The sequence below is a fragment of the Manis pentadactyla genome, chromosome 8 (assembly GCF_030020395.1).
Source record: "Manis pentadactyla isolate mManPen7 chromosome 8, mManPen7.hap1, whole genome shotgun sequence".
Taxonomy (NCBI): Eukaryota; Metazoa; Chordata; class Mammalia; order Pholidota; family Manidae; genus Manis; species Manis pentadactyla.
Window position 1 is genome coordinate 95930457 of NC_080026.1, and position 26578 is coordinate 95957034.

Genomic DNA, 26578 nt, shown 5'->3' on the forward strand with positions numbered 1-26578 from the left:
TGAAAAACATTTCTGAGATTTCAAAAACATTAATGATTTTTAAGAAGAAAGAAATTAGCTGTATGTAGCAACATTTAAATCTTACTTTAACTGAATCCTATCCCCATTTCTGACTTCCCCTTAAATGTGAAATGTTTAAACCTAAATATAAACATAATACCTTCACAGATGACAAGGGTTAGCATAGACTTTAAAAAATAAAACACAAAAATAACCCTCCCCTATCTCCAAAATCAATCATTGCAGGCAATGGTCCAGGGTCTCAGTCTGACTTTATACCAATTATCTCCTACCTCAGACCCTAAATCACCAGTGACTATCACAGTAAGGCAGCAACAAGAGAAGGGCAGGTGAGGAGGCTAAACAAGGTTAATCCTTGATATACAAATCTGTACCAAAAGCTTCGGAGGAGAAAGAGGTTAAGTTAAAATTTAGCAGACCAGAACTATCTTGGAGGTCCAGGTATCATCACCCCATCACCACCAACATGAAACGAGAAAGGTGGAAAATGCCTCCAGGAGTTAGATCTGTGTCTGGCTGATGGTAAAAAGCATTTATAGTTTCATATTTTAAGAGACACCTTCCTTAATTCACTGGCCATTCCACTGAATGTTCTTTAGAAACCCCAAATCAAACAAATGGCAATCCTCCTCCAATTATTATGAGTTCTTATTCACTTCAATATGGAATGATGTATTCTTCATCAACAAAATGTACATATAAAACAATTCCATACTACTGGTTATAATCTATTGTTTTAATATGTGCAATCCCTGGGACCCAGAGTCTGTGCATGTGAACTAAATAAATGGTCAGGGCAGCAAAGAATTCATGATCTGTAATATCAAGCCTACACATGATATACGTGAATATAATATGATCAGCAAACACTAGACCAAACTTCAGGGGAAAAAAAACTTAAAAATCATAGTGATAGCTCCTGCATTCTAGGTGAATTACTGAGAATGAATAAAAATGAACTCAAATTCAGTGAGGGTTTCACTTAGGAAAAAAAGAATCTGAGTAGCATCATGCAAAATATGAAATAGATCTTTACTTGCAATTTTGAATGCTGTAATAATATAGTGTAATATGCTGTACTCTAAGGAATTCAGAACATTAAATGTTGGTTGCATACTATATTAGAAAAGGGAAAAAACCAGATACCAGATTTTCACTATGGAAATCAGTCCTTGTGATTAAAAAAAAAGAGGAATGTGACTTAAATTTGATGAGTCAATGAATCTGATTCATCTTGGGCTGTGCAAGATAGGGGTAAGACACACCCACAGGACATTCTGATGCCCACCCACACACCACAGATCTCTGCCCAGCGCAAGGACTCTGATCGTACCTTTTTCAGCCTCAATAGCCTCAACTGTGGCTGTACAGAAGTGAGCAGAGGCATGCAAAATGAATGAGAGAGATGAGAAGGGTCATATTGTACAGCAGAAAAGGCAATGATCACTTAAAATATCACAGTACCCCATACTACATCATTTACAATGTAACATAAATTGTACCCATATTAGAGAGCCCCATCCAATCCCCCAATTCCTAAAACAGCACAATTTACACGGAGCACTATGACAACACTGCTCAAGAGCACAGAACACACAGACCTATTGTAAACACAGACACCTCAGCACCCATGCAAATGCATTCCAATATTAATTACCCATCTTGAATTCATTTTAATGGTCTTAGAATTTTTCAACATGTTTATTATATCACATCCACCACAATCACAAGGAAATTCTCTACGTTGGAATTATGATGGTAGAATTGTAGCAGAAGAGCAAACCAAAGATTCTTTTCTTTCACGTCTAACTGAACTAATACTCATCACCAGCTGGTTCCCTATGATATAAACTAGAAGGTGACCACAATGCTTTCCCTGTCCCTTCTAATTCATAGGGCACAGCAAAAGCTGCAAAAGTTGCTATGGCTACAGCGAAATTTAAGGATATTAAACTTCGTGTATTATTCTAAGTGGAACAGTTCTGTAGCTTTGTTCTTTGTGGGGAACCTACAAGGACCCCTCTTACTACTAGGAACTTCCTTTCATTTCTAACATTGGTGTTCCAAATACCTGAATATATTAACACTTATAGCCTTAAAAAAATCCATTAATGTTCAGTTTATCATGAACTCAAATCTGCCTCAGTTATGAACAGCATGCATTCTCAAATAAAGATAGAAAGCTACTGAGCATCTTTTCAAGTCCACTCATCAACTAGAAAGAAGAGAAAGAACTGAGGTCTTACAGGCAATAAATCCTAATTATTTCATAATATGGATGGCCATACACATAGGTCATATAAATGACCTATTCTTGGTATAGTTTGTCTCTGGCCCATTAAGAGAATTTCAACATATTTAGTCATACATTTTATACTCGAAGGCTTTTTTTTTTGGGCTCCTTTTTGGGTTCAAACTGTATAGAGTACTCACATTGAGGACCAGGACCAAAGACTGCAGAGAACACCACTTGATAATATGGCAAATTCTACACTTTACCCAAAGTGCACACACTCAGAATATTTATAACAGTAATGCCCTGTTCTTTCTATTTTGCTTCTACAATAAGGCCAATTAGAATAATAATTGCTGAAATGACCCTTTAGCAGAATACATGACTTAGAAATGATAAATTTTATCCAGAGCAGTTATTAATGTGAAAGGACACCACTGAATCTAAGGAATTAAAGCAGAATAATTAGAAAAGTTCTCATCTTAACCAGATAGCAAAGTGAATTGGAGACCCATAAAAAGAATTATATTGCAAATCAAGGCAGATATACTTGTTGTATAACCATTGTGTAAATCACCGTTTAAAATATATAGACCTGTACACTTGGAAAACTCTCTTGGAATTTTCCCAGAAAGAAAACTGGGTTAAATGGCCCACCTCTATTTTATCAGCCCTGAAACTCCTATTCTTCAAAATGTGGATTATTTTCTTTATAATTTAGAAATTGAATGGGGAAAAAAACAAAATTCCTGTGAGATGTGTTTTAAAGAGCTTGTGGTGACAGAAATGCTTTTATATGAAATATTTTATAACTTGTATTACATATGGTAGTAAATTTAAAATAAAAACTGGTATCACTAGAATTAGTATCTATTTGAGTATATCAATAGTTTAAAAGTCTATCAGTAAATTTTTCAAATTATGAAATGTGACAACATTCTTTTGAAATCATTCTATGGGCTTTTAATTTTATATGTAAAAGCATTCTCTAAGTCAAATTATATATTGTGCTCTTTCCTAAGGTCTCTAAATATTCCTAATCCTTTTCAAAACACAAAACAGGTATCACACTCAAAATTGCATACCATGTCAAGCTCGAATGCTTAGAACTGAAAGAAGGTCAGCTGAAGTTTAAACATTAAGCTCAAAAGAAAGAGATCTGATAATTGCAAAATTCTATCTGAAAGGCACTATGTTTTCTCTATTTGTTTTCAGTGTTATAGGAAATCTTGACATGGCTTACTAAGTTTGCATATAGTGCTGTCTCAAACTGTGTGCCTCACTACTACACAAGATAAATGAACAAGAGGAATTTGACATTACTAAAATAGAAATGGTCACATATTTTCTTTCCCATATAGGTTCTGGTGAAGGCAGCATTACAGGGCTAGTTCCCAATCCAATGTTCACAAAGAAAATGAACATAACATATGAATCTCAATCAATTCCTTCTCCAATAGAGTTGTGCAGTTTGTAGAAACACTTGAGAAAGATCATAAATTAAAGCACTCAGAACACAATTTTCATTTTTTAACAACAGAACTGAGATGAGGTCTCAGAATTTAAAAACTTTTTGTAGTACTAACTCTAAGTTATACACCAGGGAACATGTCTATGAAAATTTTAAATGTTACATACATTTTTAAAAAATCACACAAATACAGTTTTTATATGAGTTTTCTTGTTCCAAAAATAGATATATCTTATGCAAGGGAAATCACCTTCAACCAAATGCTTAAACCACACTATCAAGAGCCACCACTGGCAGAACTTGGGAGCTATCAAATTTCCCAAATTAGATCCTGTGAGCTAAGGACCGTTCAAGTCACTCATTCTATGCTGGAAATAGACAGCCCCTGCAGTAAAGCTGTCTTTCAAACCTTCCCTGCAGTTAGGAGTGATTTGAAAGTTGGAAGACTGAGGTTCAGGCTACATGCAAATTAAGAGTAAAGAGAAGTGCTTAGTTATCAATAAAACATGTAATTAATTAGCAGGTGCTAACTGTGAAATCTGAAAGAAAAGTTCCTTATTGATACAACATAAAAGTAATAATATAGCCAAGGATAATTGAGAGATAACTATAGATTTATTTAAGTATGTGACCCTTAAGGTTTTTTTTTTAATAAACAAAGAGTAGGAAAGGAATAACATTTTTCAAGATATTAAATCTCATCCTTTTCTATTAACATTTTCAGTAGTTTTATTGACTAAGATCTTAATTTGTTTTAATAAAATTCTTTTTAGCTCATTTTTCTAATGTTTACAATATATTAAGAAAAATGGAGGGCAAGGAATATAAAGAGAATCAAAGCAGATTTTTTAATTAAAAAAATAAACCTCATTCAGAATGAAAACTTGAAACTATAATTTTCAAAACATAGTTGTACTTCTCACATAAACCAGTGGTGGTAGCAGACAACACAATAACATATATAATAGAACATGTATAGGCTATAAATAGAAATTATTTGTCTACAGGAAAATCCTTTCCTACAGGAAAATCCATTTATTTACTTAAGCATTTTATTATGACTTGGGAGATGAAACTGAAAAGTTTATTTAAATTTAAATTTATTTAAAAATTTCTATTAAAATTTCCTCTTTTTTTGCTTTAAAAAATTCACTATTAAACCCCAAAAAGAAACTTAATCATGACTAAGAAAAACATCAGATCTGTTGCTGCCTGTTTTAATAGAACAATGACCCTTGGAAGGCTGTCAGAAGTGGCTACAAAAAAACATATACATTAAGGCTTCCTGTGTCACATTTTTTGCTTTCCAACCACTAGGGAAAGAAATCTAGACTTTGAGTTACTGTGTATATAGTCTGTAACACTCACATCAATCTCTTCTTTTTAATCTGCAGTGGGCTTTCAAAAAGTAAACCCAGTATTTACACAAATATTTACGCCAAAAAAAGTAAGCTTTTTTAAAATATAAAGTACTCAATGAGCCAGATTACAGGAATGCTTTACATATAATTCTTTTTATTTTCATGCAAAGTAAAGGCACACTTAATAACACCCTTTCAATTTTGACTTACAGTATTTAAAATTCAACCCCTCATAACAATGACTTAGTATTCGATGTTACATTCATGCTCAGAATGCACAAAGGGCAGCAAGACACGCAGCAAACCTCAAAGGAAGGTGCTACACAGCTGCTTCTACATCGAAAGACAGACAAGTGTCTGACAGAGTAATTCAAGTTAACATATTTTACAGACATACAGCTAACCTAAAGAAAGACAGATTTAGGAAAGCAGCTACATCTGCAGAGGAAGGAAACAGCATGTTACAGACAGTCAATTATACATAGAACATTTGACAAACACCACAGAAAACAAACTTTGGCATCATTTACCAGGGTACAAAACCTTGCACAAATATTTTGGCAAGTGAAGTGCATAAGTAATGTTCTGGGGCCCAAGCAGATTATTAATCCTAAAATTAAGTATCTGCAAATATAAGCATAATCTACTATAGTTACATAAATTTAAAAAATAAAAAATATGAAAATTAGAATTACATTTCTATTTTGGTAATATGGATATCCTTGATTCACATTTTTAAACTGGGGCTTGTTGATCCCATATCATTTCATGAAAAGCTGAGAGACTGACCTTTTCAACTGAAAGTAATACCCATTCTATCAATTTTCTGCCCTGGTCAGATTATTAATCAGACACTATCTATCATATAGTATTTTGCCTGTGTCAGCTGCTGAGACAGGAACTAAAAAGCAGGAGGAATTCCCTGCACGCACTATGTGTACTGTTAGCAAAAGAGTGAGGTGTGCCCCAGTCCATCTGAGGCACAGCAAGTTGCATAACATCATTACCACTTTGCAGCGTCTGCCGTCCTCCAGCCAACACTCCACTAGGCAACATCCCTGTGGGAGTCAGGCCCTTGAGTGTCAGCACACTTTCACTCTCCTCCCTATAGTAGAGAGATATAACAAACATCAGAGACTTCCAATAAGCACTCAGTTTAAAACAGGAGATGGGACTCAGATGTAGGACATGAACATTATTTATGATATTCATTATTACTCTATATTCCTCAATTCCAAGATACAGACTTTTCCACATTCTACATACATGTTCCAGATGTGAGAATGTGCCTCACAACTGAGACACATGCTGTTTTTCCTGAAAAACTTTATTAAATATATGGTGAGATTCATTATCAATAGGCATCCCACAATTGAGAAAATGAGGTATTTCATATACTTTAAAGTTCAAATGTCTGATATAATCTGTTTTGCAACCAAATTTTTAAAGACTGACCCATTTATATACATCCTTAAAACCATGTCTTTCTAAATTAACCCCAGGAAAACAATTTGTGGGTCCAGTAAGAGGAACTTCTATATAGGTGAGCAAGTTCATCAGGAAAACCCTAAAAAGTGCCTCCTTCTTATGGTGCTCTAGTTTCAAGATGTGGAGCTAGTATTTTCATCACAGAAGGACAACAGATACCAGAAGTGAGCAATAATATCACAAGGGTCAAAAACCGTAGTTTCAAAGGAACCTGTGTTCCCTTCAGCAATATGTAAATGCACAAGTAACTTTTTTATAGGAAGAATGCCACTATATTGCCTTCAGATGTCAAGCAGAATACTGCTTGTAACAAAGTACAATAAAAGTAATTTCTGTAAAATAAATAAGCAGGAAAATACATGATTACCTGAGAACAGAGAAGACCCTTGCCATCTTGCCAATTGCTCGAATTTTGTTTCTTATGATTTCTTTCCGGGCTGCAGCTGAACCTACTTTCAATGGAATAAATAGAAAGAAAGACTCAAGTTTAGGGCATCCACAGTTGCACCATTCTATCAGCCTGTTGCACACTCAAAACTGAACCAACACTAAGCCCTCTGCCACTAGCTTACATGGAGGAGACTAGAACACATGCCAAAAAAGCTGCTCACTCAGTACTGTTCTAACACTAAGGCCTGATACAAGTATAAATGAAAGATAATCCACAAACATTCTAACTCTCACACAATTGACTAATCAGAAAAACAGCAATGAGGAAGAAACCAGAGCCCAACCTGTTTCACAAACCAGGGGACAAAAAATGGTAACAATCTGACAATCTTTTAATTTTCATGAGAGCCTATGGCACGCAGACTAACAAACAAGAATTGGTAATAAGCTCTGTAGTCTTCTGTTTTACTATAAGAAAAGCCTTTGACATGCAGGCTGGAAATATTCCATCTTACCATGACAAAATAAGCTTCCTTGATCTAAGTTGGTCTAAAAACAATGGTATGAATTGACTGATGGGCAGATGACCCATAACTAAGAACGACACCAGCATTTCAACAACAATGCACACCTCAACCTCATGGTCTAGATATCCTGCAGAGTCATGCAAACATAGACAAGCTCTTACATTCCTAGGCGAGTATGACACAGAGTGAGCAATAAGAAAAGACACTCTAAAAAACATGGCTAAAGGATCACTAATGCTTCATCTCTAAAGGATGAGCTGTGCTGCTTATCACTGATACAGAAGAGAATACACTAAAATAATTAGATCTTTGGCTGAAGAAAGACTCAAAAATTTTATGTTCCTTCATTCCCTTGGCCTCCAGAAAGAGTAACAACAATCTCAGTCCTGTTACCTCATATACAGCAACTAGAATCACTCTGGACCCAAGAATGTGGTTCCTTAGAGCTGTGCTTCAACATGATGAAAACACACATATGGAAGCATCATGGTTGCGGAGAAGGTTAAGGAAAGGCTAACGACACTAGACCAAAAGGGGCCTGAAGTATACAGTGATCAGAACAATCATGTCTTCGGAGCTAGAGCATCTCATTTAAAATTCAAGCAACCCACAAATATATAATTAACCAAGATGATGACTGTACCTTACTGCAAAGAAAAAGAAATCCAATTTCAAAGATGAAAACAAAATACATTTTTGAGAAAATAGGCTCCATGACCACATTTATGATGCTCAAAACAGTAATATTATGAGCACTGAACTACAGCTTTTACAAGTCCAAAACTGTATAAGGACTCATGGCACTACACAGGCATACTTACAGTGCCAAAAAAAATACGAGAAGCCTCAGAATCATACAATATTAGAATCTGAAGAGACATTAGGGATATTGCAAAGTTCAATCTCCTCATTTTATAAACAAGGAAACTAAGTTTATTAAGTGTCTTATCCAAGGACATAAAGTTAGCCTGATTCTGTTGGAATGAATTCATACAGATATTTTGTTTCAAAATTGACAATTTTAAAAACAGCTAGACTAGGAGAGAGGAGAGCAGTATGGGGATGGTGGGAATAGCTTTAATGAAGTACATTAATATTTTCAGCCTAAATTTACATATCAGTAAAACTGAATGGTATGTAAACTATACTGACTTCAAATTTAAAAATTCACTGGAATATAAAGACACTATACAAATCAGGATTTTAAATCGGTCTACAAACACATCATGCATAATATTAAAGTAAATGTTCACAGTAAAATTACTCTGGGGAATAAGACAGACAATCAAACACCCCTAATCATGCAGGGAAAAGTACGAATCATTACAAATAAGCAAAAGAATGAAATTTAAAAACAAGAGGAATGAAAAAGAGGGAAAAATATTTCCATGCACAGAAAGACAGATATCTTGGAATATGACTTCTAAAAACATTAAATTCTAACTTAGATAAAACTTAAATTTGCACAAGGCCCAAGAGGACTCTGCATAAATAGTACTCAATGAATGAGCTAACTTACATGGACTGAGGATAACTTACGAAGTCATATTTCAAAACGATATTACTCTGTCTGGTCTGTACCTTTTTTACTGCCATATATGAGCCGTTCTTCAGATGGAGAGTCCAGAAAAAAGGAAGTGAATGATGGAGAAAAGGTAGTTGAGACAAATAAAAAGATAGAGATTTAACTTGGCAGTGGTACTGAAGAATGAATGTAGAAAGAAAGGAAGAAAAAATGAAGGCCCTGAATATCTGAAATTTGAAAAATATAATACTGTAGGATCTGGAGAATAAAAGAGGGATGTCACTGGGTAGAACTCTAAGGGAAAGGTTGCTTAGAAGGTATGTGTTCAGAAGAAATTATGGACAGAATGACTATAATATTTGATGAAAGTAGACAAATTAGGGACAGAAAACACATGAAAACACGTAAGACTGGTAAGAGACTGCTAACAACAATCACACATTTATATTGAATACCCCCCTAAGGAAATGTGTCACTTATGGAAGTATGTTAAGTGAAAGGAAATGACACAAATGACATACAGGCTCATGTGGTTCTTCAAGGACATCAACATCTGCAAACTCGGCAGTATGTACAGAGAAATGTAGGTAACCTTATGAACTACCTCAGTGGAAAACTTCACCCACTCCCAATAAAGGGAAAGCTAAGTCTCCCACTCTCCACAGTTACAAGAGGCACATAATTTCTTTAATTTGAATTGTACTACTTTTGCACATACTCAGGATCAACAGTATGTGCTTTCTGTTCCCAGTCCAATTTGGGAGTCTGAAAGACATCTTTTTGCAAAAATAGCAACAGATTGTTTCAAAGCCGAGTAAAATCTCTTAAGAGTAGGCTGCAGAGGTTTCATCTGAGCTTTCTGTATCTTCCATCTAATGCTGAGATACATGATTCCATTATAGGAAATGCAAAGATTTAGTTTAGTAAAATGATAAAGCATATGGATTATGTATTTCCTTTACCAAACTGAAGACAAAAGATAAATATCTGAAAGAAATAGTATGCATTCTAAACATCCCAGAAGACAGTGTTCAAAATTTCTCTTTAATGATTAAATAATACCTCTAAAAGGCATGCTATGTGCATTTATACCTGCAATGTTTATGCAAATTTTTGCCTTTAAAAATAACCCTCCCCCCTCCTCCCGACACACACACACACACACCAAGCAGTACAGAATATCAAACATCATCACTTAAGAAGAGAGTTTTAGTCCTTTATCCAGTTAAGCCTTGAATATGCAAAAACTATTCCTTACTTCCTGACACTGGGGTATCTCCAATCCTGCTCTCTCCCTTTCCCCACAGAAAAGCTAAACCCTTATTCTGCCTCTATAGCAATCACCACCCACCAAGTTTTCTTTCTAAATCATATTTCTCCCTAGGCCCAATCCATAGGATGGTTCCACTGCTGGAGAAGAGGGCAGAGGGCATGCTACCATGCTGAAAGTTAAAGAAAAAAAAGATGAAAACAGAGTTAAGGGGGGAAAAAATAAGGGAATATGATTAAGGAAGGGAAATAGACCTAGTTCCAGTAGCTATTTTCCCTACCCCATCCTAGTATCATCTATCCTAATCTCCTCCTCTTTCCTCCATTCCTCAATGTTCTTTTCCCCCCGAAACACTTGCATTCCTTCATGTAAACTTCCAAACCCATATTCTTCAAATTTTCTTAGAGTCTCTGCTCCTAATACTTGGTATGGAAGGGTGAAGAAATTAGAAGTAATTGTACCTGCCATGCTGGCAGTGAAGGGAGATCCATTTCTAGTACTCAAAACTAGAAAGTCAGTATACTTTCCCATAGAAACATTGTCATACATGGTGCTTATCAATTTTTTAAATTCCTTAACAGTAGGAAAAATTTTTCATCCTCTCTGTTCCCTCAACCTATGGATGAGAAGATCCCAGGAAGCTAGGTGGCTTTTCAAGACTTATACAGCTACTATAATGGCAGTGCCAAGACACCCAAACCACCTATCTTTTTCACTAAACTACACTGCCTCCTTAATGATCAAATTTGATTCATCCCTGGAGTGCAAGAATGATGTAACAAGTGGATAAACATAATTTATCAATGATGGGAAAAATGTTGATAAAATACACTAAAATCCCATTAGAAGGAATATAATTAAATTTTATATTTATTCCTGGTTGAATCTCCAAAAATGATTTTGTATCTATATAAATCACATATCTAAAAAACCAAGTACTGTATCAGACTTAATAAAACTTAATAACTTTTTTCCTTTTTTATTAAAGGAAGAAGACTAACGCATTACCTACTACCACTCCTATTTATCACACTATTAGCAATATTGATATAAAATTTTAAAGAATAAAAAGAAATAAAGGTAAAAATGTAGAAAATAAATATCAGCCTTATGCAAATGACATATTTTTAAAAGTTATGGAAAACAAAATAAATTACCATAGGAAATAATTCTGCTGACCCAAGGTGTTGGACATAAGATAAACACAAATATATTATGTATTCATTTATACAGTTAGAAAATGTGTGGAGAAATACCAGTTCTAATAGTAATAAGAAGACAAAATGCTGAATACTGTTTAACTTAATGATAAGATATTTTTCAAAGAATAACCATAATTTTAAATGGAATAATTACATATTAAATGAAGTAATTATAGTAAATGAACTAATTATATAGAGCAAGTTTAGAAAACTAAGTATCATTTTTAAAAAAATTCCTAGATTCAGATACAGATTTAATGTAATACCAATTAAAACTGCTGCTAAATATTTCATAGAATTCAACAAATAAACACAAAATGTTATCTAAAAAAATCAGTGGGCTATGTATACCCAAAATTATTTCAGTCATTATATCAATACCTATATTATAAAGTAGGCACTATTATCTTTATTTTGAAGAAACGAAAATTGAAGATCAAAAGGTTAAGTAATTTGCTGGAGGCCACATAGCCATTATGAGGAACTAGACTCTGAGCCTAGACTTAGTCTAAAATAGCGATAGCAGAACAGGGAAAAGAAATACTTAATTAAAACTATTCAAAAATTTAATGGAAAAAACAGATATCATGAAAAACTTTGGAACTATAAACTTCTACACAAACATCAAAAGGAGAGAATTAAAATACAGAAAAATAAATATTACTCATTAAAACTTATTATCCAAACCAAAAACTAACTGATAAAATTAACTTGTTTCAGTTAACAAAACTACAAGGCAGAGTAAAATCTCATCTCTGCCTGCCATCAACAAATGGTAATAGCAGACACTTATACATAGTCACTTTGTACTTTCAACAAATGGGCTTAACAATAAACAGTGTTTAAGAATCAAACCTGTTTGTAAACAGAGAAATTTCTAAACAGTTTTTACTCAGATTTTACTTGGTAGGTAGTCAACTGAGATGGACAGTTTACACAGTTGGAAAAGGAGATAATTTTTTTTCCTAGTTTCACTAGAAATCAAAGAAATGTAAATTAAACCAACTGTAATTTACTACTAAACAGCCCCCTAAGCAAAATAAGCAAAAATGACCAAAATCCAATGAGGTGAGCCTATGGAGAAATAGGTTTATGGATTCATTGCTGGAAGCACTTCATATTGGTCCAATTTTTCTGCAAAGTAATCTGGCAGTTTATAGCTAAAATAATGAAGCTAAACTATATTTTTGACTCTGTAATTCTTTTCAAGACACTTATTCCAAGAAGGAAAATAAAAAACTATTATACAAATATGTTTGCTGTATGCTATTCATAATAAGGATAATTTAAAGCAACCCAAATGCCAAATAATGAGATTACCTGTGACAATTATGGTATATTAATATACCTATAAATATGTAGCTATCAAATTTACGAATATGTAGACCATGTTTAACACATGGAATTAATTATATACTGATTATACCTACGAAAACAATGATATAGAAACTATGTAAGGGGCATATGGAAGGAAACAGTTTTCAGCTTATAAGTTGTTTATGCTTTTGTTCACTGTTGACTAAATTTAAGTAAATACTTAAATCTAAAAGTTTAAGAAAATTTCAAAACAAATACAAAAGGAATTTTGTTCTTATGGTATTAATTTATATAAATACACATTACGTACACACATAGGCTGGTTGGTTTACGAAAGAACTGACAACCATACATAACCTTGTTTCTATGGAAAAAATTCTTTCTGAATCTCAAACTGAACTAGAGGGTGGTCTCTTAGAACACATTACTCATAAACTTAAAACTGCCTACTTGGGGTTTTGGAAGGAAGAAATGACAGTAACACTGGGGGTTCGCATATGTTTCTGATGCATTAAGAATACTGTACCAATGAAACGAAAGGCATTTTTATCCTCCCTTCTCTAGCACTGCCCATATTAATGAAGAACCACATCCTTTTAGTACCTTTAAATTTTCCTTTCCTTTCATTCTTCCAAATTTGCCCTTTCCTAAAATTCATTTTCTTCCTCATACCAACAGAAAGAAATAAAATTATTTCAAAATCTTAAACAATACCTGAAAGTGACTTGTCACTTATCAAATAGCATAGCTCCTTGAGACCAATGACTATATTTTGCAAAAGAGTGTGTATTGAAGCTGGGCAGTTAAAAGATACCATTTCACAATAAAAAAATAGTAAAATGAATAGTCATACCATCAAACTGGTCTTCACCTTCAGTCATCAGTTCATCATCAGAACAAATACTCAGAACATTTACCAACATTTCTGTTACTATTTAAAAAAAAAAAAAGTTACATGTTATCTGACCATACTGAACTGTCTATATATATGTACATACAACAACTATTTATATAAATGGTCAATGATTTTTAACACAAGATGACACACATTCTAAGAGCAGGAATGATGGAATTAAGGGATAAAAAGGCTTTCAAATGAAAGAAATTCAATGGTTAACAAGTCTGAGAGAGACTCTTTAAGGAGTAAGTTTTCAGGTTTCTCAGAAAAAAAAAAAATGAAGCCCCACAGAGATAAGAAGCAAGATGAATAACATCTAAATGTATACACTTAAGTTCTTTATTTATGGATACAACACTAAGGAATAAGAAAAAAAATCATGGCATAGTTCTACTGTTTAAAAAAAATCCCAGGTTCACTCTTTCAAAAACTGGCTCCAGCAACTGCCTGAAACTTAATTCTTAAGATTACTAATGACTATCTAACAACCTGAACCCATGGTTCTTTCTTAGGCTTGATTCATTCTATATATTTTTCCCTTGGTTTCCAGGATTGTTCCCTTCTTCCCCCCAAATTTGGATATTTTTTATTCTCTCTGCAGTGTGTTTATATGCTCCATCTCTTGGTGATTCCATCCATTACTATATAGTTTCAAGTATCACCTTTTTGAGGATGATTCCAAAGACTATATTACTAGTTTTGACCTCTCCCTTCAGGATCTGTATTTCCTTGGTTTTACTGCTGTTTTAAACTATTTGTATATTGTCTGTTTCCCCTACTAGAATGAAAGCTTCATGAGTGCAGAGTATTGTTTTGTTTACCACTGTATCTCTATAGTCTAGTACAGTGCCTAGCACGTAACAGGCACCCAAAAAATACCTGACAAATGAGTAAACAAAAGAAAAAAGATATAACCAAAATCAGTGACTAAAAATGCCTACTGAATATTAGCTCCTGGATGTCCTAACGGCACGGAGAAATGAACACATCCCAAACAAAATTCAATACTGACCCTATTATTCCTCCTATAAATGTATTAATAGCACACCATATGCCAGGCATTGTGCTAAAGCTTTGGGGATCAGATATAAAAGGTTCAATCGCTACCCTCCAAAAGCTTACTAATCGCTTAAAGGATATGTGTACACACACACACACACATATATATATACACATGCCATAAAAGAGTGATGAGCATTAGGCTGTAAGCATGCAGAGGTATATAAAAGACCTGCTGGAGAAAGGAAGGCTTTTGGTAGAGGAATCATGCAATAGGCATTTGCCAGGTAGAGAGGGCAGATAAGACATTCTAAACAGAAGTTAGAAAAAATAGCAATGAAAGAGAATTTAGAGTCCAGAAATAAAATGTCATATTTAACATCAGCTAATTTTTGACAAGATGCCAAATCAATTCAGTGGGGAAAGAACTGTCTTTTCAAATGGTGCTAGGACAACTGGATATTCAAATGCAAAAGAAAGAAGTTGGACCTCCCACCTCACAGCAAAATTAACACAAAAATTGATTCAAAATGGATCAAAGACCTAAATGTAAGAGCTAAAACTATAAAACCCTTAGAAGAAAACATAGGGGTAAATCTTCATGAGCCTAAATTTAGGCAACAATATCTTGAACTTGACACAAAAGCACAAGCAACAAAAGAAAAAATATATAGGACTTCATCAAAATTAAAAACTCTTGTGCTTCAAAGGACACCATCAAGAAAGTGAAAAGACAATTCACAGAAAAGGAGAAAATATTTGCAAGTTATATATATGATAAAGGACCTGTAGCTAGAATATATAAAGAATTCTTACAACTTGATGAAAAGACAAATAGCCCATGTAAAAAGAAATATAGGACTTAAGTAAACATTTCTTCCAAGAAGGTTAGCAAATGGCAATAAGCACTGAAAATATATTATATACTCAAGATCATAACTCATTAGGGAAATGTAAACCAAAACCACAATGAGAGAAAATTTCATATCTGATATGATGGCTATAATAAAATAATACACTTAAGTGTTGGCAAGGATATGGAAGCACTGGAACCATTATACACTGTTGGTGAGATTGCAAAATGATACAGCTACTTTGGAAAAACAGTTGGGCAAATCCTCAAAAGGTTAATAAAAAGAGAGTTACCATATGACCCAGCAATTCTACTCTCAGTTCTATACCTAAGAAAAATGAAAACATATGTCCACACAAAAATTTGAACATGAATGTTCACCAAAGTGTGGTTCATGACAGTCAAAAAATGGAAAAAAACAAATGTCTCAAAAATATACTCAAGATCACTACTCATTAGGTAAATGCAAATCAAAATCACAATGAGATAAAACTTCATATCTGATATGATGGCTATAATAAAAATAAAAAGTTTTATAGTTTTTCGTTTTGAAAAAACAAAAGCTGATGAACATATAAACAAAATGTGGTATATCTATATCACAGAATATTATTTGGTCATAAAAAGGAATGAAGTACTAATTCATGCTACAACATGGATGAACTTTGAAAACATGGAAAGAAGCCAGTCAAAGAAGACCACATAAATGTAAGACTCCATTTATATGAAATATTCAGAATAGGCAAATATATGGCAACAGAAAGAAGATTACTGGTTGTCTAGCGCTAACAAGTGTGGGGAAAGGGGAAGTGACTGCTTATGGACAGGGTTTCTTTGGGAGGATGAAAACGTTTCAAAACTAACTATGATGATAGATGCACAACTCTGTGAATATGCTAAAAACCAATGACTTGCAGAGTTTAAATAGGTTAATTGCATGGTAAGTGAATTATATCCCAATAAAGTATGAAAAATGAAAATATGAAGTCCTGAAACTTAAAGAACACAGCATATTCAGGAAACTGGCTGTACTGTGTTATGGCTGGAACAGATTGTAAATGAGAAGGGCAAGAAATGAAGCTATAGAGAAAGTAAGGGAAGGTCCAAAGACCTTTTTGTGAGAGTTGAAGGTTTATCTTAAAAGCTACCAGAAGCCATTTATGGATACTAAATAGATTTAAGTATATAGTACTTTTCATCCAGAAGCTTAGGATGTGAAAGAAAGGCAAGAGTCATAGCATAGTAGTAGCTAAAGAAAGATATCAGATGTTATTTATTTTTTTATTTAAGGATCAGATAGAATCGAACAATTTATAAAAAAACTTAGTAGAGAGAGTCTGAAGATATACAGGACCTAACTAATGAAGCAAGCTGCCTGAAAAGGCAGAAGGTAATGGAATCCAGGGACAAGTTAGGGCTTCCCCTAGATGGAAGGGTCACCTCTTCAACAAGACAAGAATTCAAGATGAGCTCAGTTTATAAAGCAGAGGAACAGTAAGTAGAAGAAGCCCCCACTACTGGTGTGTTTTCTCCGAGAGAGGGAAGTAGCTGGAAAAAGAAAGTGTTCAAGAAAAAAAGGTAAAAATTTAGACTATATCCTAAGGGAAATGGGAGAGGAAGCAGACTAGTGACATAAAGGATGTTTGGGAACTAGCAAGAGCCTGGTTAATGTTAGAAATCAAAGGGTGGCACCAATTTACAAGGCTGCATAAGTATCTCCAGCAGGGCTCTATACCCTGGCTAGAAGAATGGAGAAAATGGATGGCTGGACTCTACTGGGGCTAAGATTTACAGAACAAATGGAATAGAAAAACAAGAGAGAAAGGAGTCTAAGGATGTGTTAAAAAGGAAGAAAGATAAGGAGGAATCTGACTAATAAGAAAATGGCATGACCAAAGGCCTATCAGTCCCAAAGAAGATGAAGAGTAGCTATAACCTACCTAAGGGGTTAACAGAACAAGGAGTTTTCATCAGAGAGTTAATGGCATTATCATTACTAGACTCAAAACATCCACGTAATCTTCAAACATTCCCTTGCTCCCACAATTCTTATGGTTTTCCCTGCTCTCCACTCCTGATGCTAACAGGCCTTCATTATGTTTCCACTTGAAACTTAATGTAGCTTCATGACAGGACTCCCAACCTCTAGTCTTCCTTTCTGTTCACTTCAACAGAAAAATTTTTCTAAATGACTATCATGGTCATATTCTGCTTCAGTTGCTTGCCACTATTTTCCAAGTTCCAAATTCTCTGTATGTTGATCAAGATCCTTATGATCTGGCCCTGACTTTTAATTCTTTTTCTACTACTGTCCTTCATACATCTTACTCGTTAATCAAATTGAACCCCTTAACATTTGTCAGTGACCTTATGCTTTCTTGCTTTCAGACTCAGGCTTGGGAAATTGTCCTACTTAGAATTTTCTTGCCCGTATATATCAGCACAATTACACCATTCTTCAAGCCCCAGCTGAAATGCTATTTTAATCTCTCTGACAGATACATTCTCTCCTCTTACTTCTTATAAAACTATGCTTGTCTTGGAGTGCTTACCATATTACATTCTGTTACCATTATTTAGGTATCTTAAGTCCCCTATTAATCTGCAAACACTCAAATCTAATTTGTATTTTTGTATCCTTAGTATTTTGAATAAAATATACTTCCAAAAATAAAAACCTAGTAAATGAATAAATCTTACATGTATGACCTTCTGAAGGAGATCACACACAGAGGTTCTTAAATTGGGGCCAATAAACCTGAGGGAGCTCACCAGTTCACTTCAGATCTATGAGCATCCTGAAAATGTTATGTATAGTAGAAAATATACACACATTTGTACATGAATTTTTCTGGGGCAAAAGTCTGTAACTTTCATCAGATTCTCAAAAGGGTTTGTTATTAATAAATTAACAAATGTTTTTGTGTAATTAATTTAAAAAGTCCTTATCTTTTAGAGCTTCATTCTAAAATATTTGTAGATAGAAAAAATAGCTGAGGTTGGATTCAAAATAATTGAGGTGTGGGGGTGGGGAGTAGTGGATGAGGATATAAATGATACAATAGCCACGATTTGATAAACCGAGTAATTGGTACATAGGAATTCACTCTACCTTTTTGTATGTTGGAAATATTCCAATATAAGACTTTTTTAAAATGAAATAAAAAGCCCCCCAAAGTTTAAAAAACAATGTTTTCATTTAACTTTCAGATTGAATCAGTTTCTCATGAAGCCTCTGACTTAGGTAAGTTACTTCCCAGGGACTAGATCAGAGTTACAATGGTTTTTTCAGTGTAACGAATAAAATATAATTTGCTGTTTTTCACACCACAAGAAAAATTTCATTAGAATCAAGAAGCAGTTAAGCTATCTAAACAGCTGACAGTATTAAAATGGAAAACTATGCAAAGAGTTTAAGAAAATTTTCTTATTGTACTCCACATTGGTTAGGATTTTATTTGCATATAATATTCAATTCTGAGCTTCATATTTTTAGAAAATATGTGAATAATTCAGAAAAGATCCACAGGAAAGCAACAAAAATAGTCAGGTTTGACTACCTCCTTATGTGTAATAGATAAGACTATAGAGTAGTAAAAGAAGACCAAAAGATTATTTAGTAGCAGACTTTAAAGGTAGGAATACTAATAGAAACGTACTGTTCTCCATTTTCACTTACAAGAGATCCACAGAAACTAATTAAATTTTCTCATCTCTCAGGAGGAGTTTGAGCACTGTGATTATTAAGTTCACTACAAGCTCTGAAATTCTTTCTCCGATGTCCTGGTTTCTGATAGGTGCTTTAGTTGAGAAACTATCTCTATATCTTTCCTCATTTAGACACTCAGAGCATAAACATTTATATTAAATATAATGACATATTTCCTTACTGTGAAGGCATCAGAGAAACAAATTAAAATCTATGAAATGTCTGTTTTTCTCCTACTTTACCCTCCCTGCTCTTTCCACCCTGCACAGCACTCATATTACATTAAAATAGTTGAGTTGCAGTCCAGCCAGGAGGCGGGAGAATGAGCAAGATCAATTCTTAAATTCCCTGATGATGCTACAATTGAACTATTTCTCATATACCAAAGATAGAAGGCTGTAAGTGTAAGGCATCCCTTGCACCTAAGCCCTTTACTGGCCCCCTTCTCAAATGCTAAAGTGGGTAATTCTATCTCTATGTTATCTTAATGTTAAAATGCTACTGAGTAAATGACAAGGAGTGAAGGCAATCTTCAAAAACCTGTTTAACATACACAGTTTAAGTATTAATTCTGAATTTTAGAACCTAAATTTGCTGAGGCAGAAGTACCGTATCTCAAACAGAGAGGAATATACAACAAAATGTTTTACAATTATGTCTGTATGCTCATACTCTTATTTCCCACATATGGGCATTGAGGCACTGCCTCGTGGAAAAAATAACATTAAAATAGAAAAGAAGAATGTGATAAAATAAGGAAATCCTAAGAATTCTGTAAAACTAGAACAATAAGCAGAAATAAAATTTCTTAAATAGCATTTATGTTCTCTTAAAAAGCCTATTAAGTACATACTAATAGGTATCCCACTAAATTATCAGAAAAGCATCAGCACTAAATAGTATACATACTTTTATATGGAAGAAATATTAGGTTAGAACCTGAATTTCTCTTTATTATTTTTCTCAGAGTGCAAAACCACTATGAAATGACTCTGCCCAAAAGAAGGGCTATTTCATTCTCCCATGAATTTCTGACATCTCAAAAGTGGTATTAAAATATGAAAACGTGTCCATTCCAAAGCAAAGCTATTTCTCCATTCCTTCATAAAAGATTTAAGCTAAAGGAAAAAAGAAAGAAAACCCAACAGCTGAAGACAACATCAGGCTATTTATAAGTCTTCTCCCAGTCCCCCAGATAACCTCACATGGGGGCTGTAAACAGCTAACTAAAATATCTTTGAGGCTCTCATACCCACACCCACTGACACAAGTAGAGCTGTACCCACAGTGAAACTAAACTTCAGCTTCCTTTAGCAAGTGTGTGCCTGTAATCGTAAACTGGAGTTAATGTAACAGTAATAAAACAATTATTTTTTAAAATAAAAATCATACCTTTTTCTCCAACAAATGGTAAAGACCATGTGAAGACATCCATAAAATTGGGCAACCAGTAAGGATGTGGAGAACAGTTAAACTGTCGAATATTCATCACATTATTTTCATACTTTAATACAGCAGCTGCAAAGTAAGTTTGAATGGTATTGTAACAGTTTGTCTTTAGCTCCAAAAGTCTAAAACATATAAAGTCTAAAGCAGAAAACTCTATTTTTAAGGGGATGGGGAATCGAGGAGTGAGTGGAATGAGGGCTAATAGGAGGTAGGAACTAATTTTTAGTAATAACACACTTTTTGTTTCTAAAACACTATTATGTGGAGCATAGTCAGATCTTCACTTAATGAAATTTCCAGAGTCCTTCTAGCATGTTTACTTCAATGATGAACATGCAATCTTACTAAATCCAAAATTGTGAAAACTCAATTTTTAGAGGAAACACATAATGGCAATAAGCAATTTTCTAGGTTTAAAAGTTCATACAAGTTGGAGGAATTTAAGAGGATCTTTTTAGACATAGGCAATCAGGATAGCTGAGTGGTAAAACAAACAAACAAAAAAATGCCAATTATTTATGAATGTATTTATTTCATTTAATATAGGAAATCAAGTGAGACTACTATAAAGAAATATTTTACTTCATTTAGGAAAAATTTCCATTAAAATGCCAATAAAGAAAAAACTATAACCAAAGACCCAAAAGTAGCATGACTCATCTCAATTTCAGGATTTTTAATGTTTTAATATGTTGACATAAATAATACCTTAAATTAACTGACATAGTGATATCAGTCACTGGTTATATTATTTTATGGACTACTAGGTTAGATGTGCTAGATTCTAATCTAAGCTACAGCATGCACTAGTTTTGCAATGCTTGGTAAATGATTAATCTGTTTCTCATTTACACATAGGACTAATATGCCTACCCTGCCTACCTCAGAAGTTTAAGATCAGGTAATGTATTTCACATAAAAGTATAAAATGCTTTGAAAATATAATAATTGTGCTGTTACTTTTTTTTTTCCATTTTAATGAAAAGTGCTGAACTGCAGATGTTAAATTCCAAGATTGGGGATTTTGGTTAATGCAGAATCCCTAGTAATATGTTTGTTTTCCTTATGAAATAAAAGTATTTTAAATTTAGTCTCAGAAATTAAGGGCTACCAAGCTTTCAGTTTTAAAAAAAGAGAAAGAGAAAGACAGAAAATCTAGAAAATTGCCTTACAGATGGAATGAAACATTATAAACATACCCATACCATGTAAGCACTCAAATAAATCATTAACACTATGTACAGACTAAGAACTACCAAATGGACATTTTGACAAGACAGAGTCAATGGTTTGAGTTTCTTTTTTGAGTACTTAGAAAAGTAATCCTTAACCTCCTGAGTTAAACTGACACAAGACAACCAGTAAGGCAGTAATCAACTGAGCAATGAACACTAGCTCTCTTAATACTGTGACAAAGAGAGGTCACAGTTGAAGGGTTAGAGTACTGACAGAATCTTAAATACAGCACTGGATTCTGCTTTTGAGAACAGAGTCAAAAACTAAATGTTTCTCCTCAAAAATGAAGCCACACTTCATTACAGAAGTTTCAAAGTGAATAAACCAAAATATAATTTAAATGGCTATTTTAGCACAGGCATAATCCTTAGAGGGTGCACTAGTACTAGCTTCTAAAGATCAACAACTTAGTTAACTAACATCAATAGAATGGCTGTTTTGGTGATTAACGTATTAAATTCTTGTAGCATATTCGGTATCAAAGTTATTTTACAGTATGCTACTGTTTCATATTAGGCAAATGATTATATCTTTCAACCATCATCTCCAATTATCAAAAAACTCTTATTTCTGCTCCTCTTTTTAACGCAAACCCATATTTAAGCAATGACTTCATTATCTCTCTAAATGTACTTTAAAAAGTCTAACTTCTGTTCTTTCTTCAGCACATCCACTCCAGTTAGACCCTGAAAACTATGGCATAGTCAGCTGAATTTCAGACATGTCAAGCCAGAATGGGAGCTGACTTCTTAATTTCCTCTTCTGAAAATGTGAACTATCTAAACATACGCAAGCTCTTCTTCAATGTCCTTGGCACGTACTTTAACTGGATTAAGATCTTTTGGTATTACCTGTCAGTAAGCTACATTCAAAGTTAAATGAAACCCAATTATTATAGACAGATCAAGTTTGGAGAGAAGGAGAGGGAATGGAAACCACTGGAACAGAAGGTGAAAAAGGTATCAGAGAAAAGGAAGAAAGAGCAGTAAAAAGAAAGGAAATGTAACAATGCATTCCTGAAAGGAGGTCAGAGTGAATTAATCAAAGGCAGCTCAACTACAAATTTTCATGGGACACTGATTAAGACTGTGGAGGTAAAAGAAAGGAGTAATAAAGGGAAAGTGAACCTACATCAGTGAACATAAAAACAAGAAACAGGATAAACTAAGCAACTATACAGTACAAATGCACAAAATGGTCAAAGCAGCAGCAGAAATTTTATATGCACATAAAACATTCTCTTGATAATAATGAGAAAGATTTAAGAAAGGGGAGTTTCAGAAAATTATGTTTGATTTGACTAATATGCTTAATTCAGAGGATTCTTTTCTAAGACAGCTTTTTGTAATAGTGACAAGTTGTGGAATCGTTACGTATGACTTAAGTTTCACATTTTGGATTTTTATTTCTTGTTCTCTCCCCTCCCTTACATCTTACACTTTTTTATAATGAGATTTGGACAGTTTCAAACAATGCCTCTTTTCTATATTTTCAAAAAAAGTAAATTAAAATGCTAAGTTGTTTAACAATTCTTTTATCAACAACATCTTACCTTTATTATTGTAGACATCTAAGTAATTAGGTGCCGAAAAAATTGTTATTAATGAAGGGAACCCTGTAGTTTGACTTTTTCTGTACATTCTATAGCTGCAAAACAAATAACTTAATATGCATCGTAAAGCATCAATCATGGTTATTAAGTTTGATTTGTACATAAGGTGTTAACTTGGGTCAGGGAAACAGAATTCTTACCCTGCATCTTGAGCTTCATGAGCTCTAATAATCGATAACAAATTATTGTTTTGCAAAAAATCACACACTGCTGGATAGCTGTGGGGGGAAAAGAGTAAATAAAGTAAAATAATGGTCTTCTACATGAAGCATGTGCTATTTTAACAACTAAAATGTGATTAATCTTGGATATTTTTTCTTACTTATAAAAATAAGAACATCCTCGAACTGTATTGTGACTAAAATGTTCTTGTGATTTTTCATTTCCAAAATCTTCAGAAGGATCGGACCATAGCAAGTCACACATTGGTCCAAATGCAGGTGGCTCTTTGAATCTATCTAACTGTGAAAGAAAGAAAAGAAAAAAACAAAGAACAGAAATAACTGGTCAAAAGTGAGAATAGAATGGACATAGGAAAGAGGTACCAACTTTGAATACTGTCCATAGTACATTGTTTTGAATGGTTAGAAGATATTTCCTTAATATATCAACATATTAATTTTTACCATTACCTAATCTTGGCAGTGAAGAGAAGTTTGAAGTTTCTACTCTCTACCCAACAGAGTACTATTAATAGAAATCAACACTGGAACTTAAAAAGATACTCACTCTCCTAATATCATCCAGTGTGTGTATTTCTGGTGAAAGTCCACCATGAACACAAAGAAATTGTTGGTTTAAAAGTGCAGCAAGAGGCAGGCTATCAAAAGCTTCCATACAAGCTTCATAGACTCTTTCTGAATATTTAATTTTACCTAGGAAAAGACAAAATCAAATAATTGAGAATTACATTACCAGTTGATCATTTGAAAAAATTCGAAAATTATATTACTAGTTGATCATTTGAAAACATACATATAAAACAGACTACTAAAACCAAGGCAAGAAAACTGTATATACAGGAAACAGCCAAGTGGTGGCCAAGGGTTGAGAGTAGGTGAAGGGTGAATATAAAAAGGCAGCAAGGGAATTTATGAGATGATGAAACTTTTCTGTATCATGACTGCGGTGGTAGGCAGCTCTAGGCACTTGTCAAAACTCAAAACTAAACACCACAGCGAGTAAATTTTACTGCATGCAGGCTTTTTTAAAAGGCAAGAGCAAGCATTCTATAAAAACCCACAAAGATGAGCAATGTTATTGGTCACATGAAGACAAAATACTTGCTCTAAATTTATTTTGGGTATGCAGAAGATAGTCACAAAATAAGTAAGTCAAATCTCTAAACACAGTTCAACCCTTTACCTTTATAGGCCAGCTAAGACAAAATTAGAACCATTCTTAAAGCTAACATAGTTTTAACACTTTATTTTATTCTAAGAGTCAGTAACTCTTTTGTTATAGGCAAGACCACTGCATCATTACAACAAAATTCAAGGTCCATCCAATTAAAAAGAAAAGAAAAGAATATATCTTATTCAAATGTTGGAGAAACAGAGATATCTAATCTACAGCAAACGTTTAATATGGGCAGTGAAGGAAGCCAATATAACAGGAGAGACAAAACTCCACCAAATCAAACATTTACTTTTAAAAAGATGTAATACACATTATTTTGATCTTTTATTCCTGGATATTTTATTCTTTTGGTGGGACTGTGATGGGTGGTTTGTTAATCATCTAAGGGGAAAAAAAAGCTTAGTTCCTGTTCCCCTTTTTAATACTGTGACATTCAAATTCAAGAAAATCTATACTCAGCAACCAGAGGTTCTAAACTGTTAGTCTGCGAACAGGCCTGTTTCCCAGCACTACGTTTTAATAAAATTTTAATTTGATTGCTTTTAGGTCAAGCATGCACTTTCTAGGTGTCATCTTATTTTCATTAAAGTTACCCACCTGATCCTTGAAATTATCAGTTTGCCACCTCTGTCTTTACCCATCACTTAATTTTTCTCCTCCTACTGGAAGTCTCTACTATTAAGAACTTTATTAGATCATGTTTTAAATCGCAGTAATTCTGAAATTATTTCTATTTTTAGAACTTAACTCTAAGACTTAATACAATCATGAATATTAGCAAGCACACAGCTAAGAGGTGTGAAAAAAGGCCAAACACTGCTCTGTATCATATACTTGCTTTGGGTATTAGATCATTACCATAATAATTTAAGAGAGAAAAGAACATGGTAGGTTAAAAATTTCAATTTATTAATAACATGTTTGAAACAATATGTGATGATGACAGGATGAATAATTCGTTAAGAATCCTCATGGGGGACTTGATAGTATGAGTGAATGTTGAAACCACAATGTTGTTCATGTGAAACCTTCATAAGATTGTATATCGATACTTTAATTAAAAAAATAATAATAAAAAAAGAATCTTCATGGGAATGCCTCAATATTGGGAGACAAAAAAATCTCCAATGCAACAATTTTTTCCTTTTGGTTTTTATTCTTCCTGTTAGAAAAACATTTTTTTAAACATTAAAACTATATACAAAACTCAAAAACTGCTCCCAAGTACATCTATAAAAATCAAACTTAATAGGAAACATTGAAATGAAAATTTCTGTGAACAAAATGTCATTGAACACTAGTAAATTCTTGACAATTTTTCTCAAAGCTTTATTTTGGACATATATGTCCAAGCAGATTTGGAAAATCTGTTTTTCACATTGCACTGTAAAGTCTTCAAACTCTTACTACCCACTTCACTACAAAAGAAATCTGAGAAAGTGAAAATAGTTCTCATGGCAGTACTCACATTCCTGCTTAAAGGTAAAATATTCAGTAAGGTGTCTGCATTCATGGTTGCCTCGTAGTAGAAATAATGTGCTTGGATAGAGAATCTTCAGGACCCATAAATATAAGACACACTGCAAAAGAAAATGTTTACACTGAATTTATCTTATATTTTTGTTTAACCAAGTTGTTTGATCTTTGCTCCTTTTCCT

The 26578-nt window shown here is 33.6% G+C and overlaps 1 protein-coding gene across 7 annotated transcripts in view; it reads right to left on the reverse strand.

Moving 5' to 3' along the window:
* PPP3CB (protein phosphatase 3 catalytic subunit beta) overlaps nucleotides 1-26578 on the reverse strand; it is a 44152-nt gene that overhangs the window by 1649 nt on the left and 15925 nt on the right. For 2 of the 7 annotated variants that reach the window (XM_036928594.2, XM_057505973.1), the window contains exons 4-14: nucleotides 26389-26500; nucleotides 24291-24436; nucleotides 23884-24023; nucleotides 23702-23779; nucleotides 23502-23596; nucleotides 20657-20782; nucleotides 13659-13736; nucleotides 9073-9099; nucleotides 6942-7026; nucleotides 6094-6191; nucleotides 1355-1384 (exon numbers count right to left, since the gene is read on the reverse strand). In XM_036928594.2, the coding sequence (XP_036784489.2) occupies nucleotides 1355-1384; nucleotides 6094-6191; nucleotides 6942-7026; nucleotides 9073-9099; nucleotides 13659-13736; nucleotides 20657-20782; nucleotides 23502-23596; nucleotides 23702-23779; nucleotides 23884-24023; nucleotides 24291-24436; nucleotides 26389-26500 (1015 nt within the window). The remainder of the gene's footprint in view (nucleotides 1-1354; nucleotides 1385-6093; nucleotides 6192-6941; nucleotides 7027-9072; nucleotides 9100-13658; nucleotides 13737-20656; nucleotides 20783-23501; nucleotides 23597-23701; nucleotides 23780-23883; nucleotides 24024-24290; nucleotides 24437-26388; nucleotides 26501-26578) is intronic. The other 5 variants (XM_036928598.2, XM_036928597.2, XM_036928596.2 and 2 more) reach the window with 5 other exon arrangements.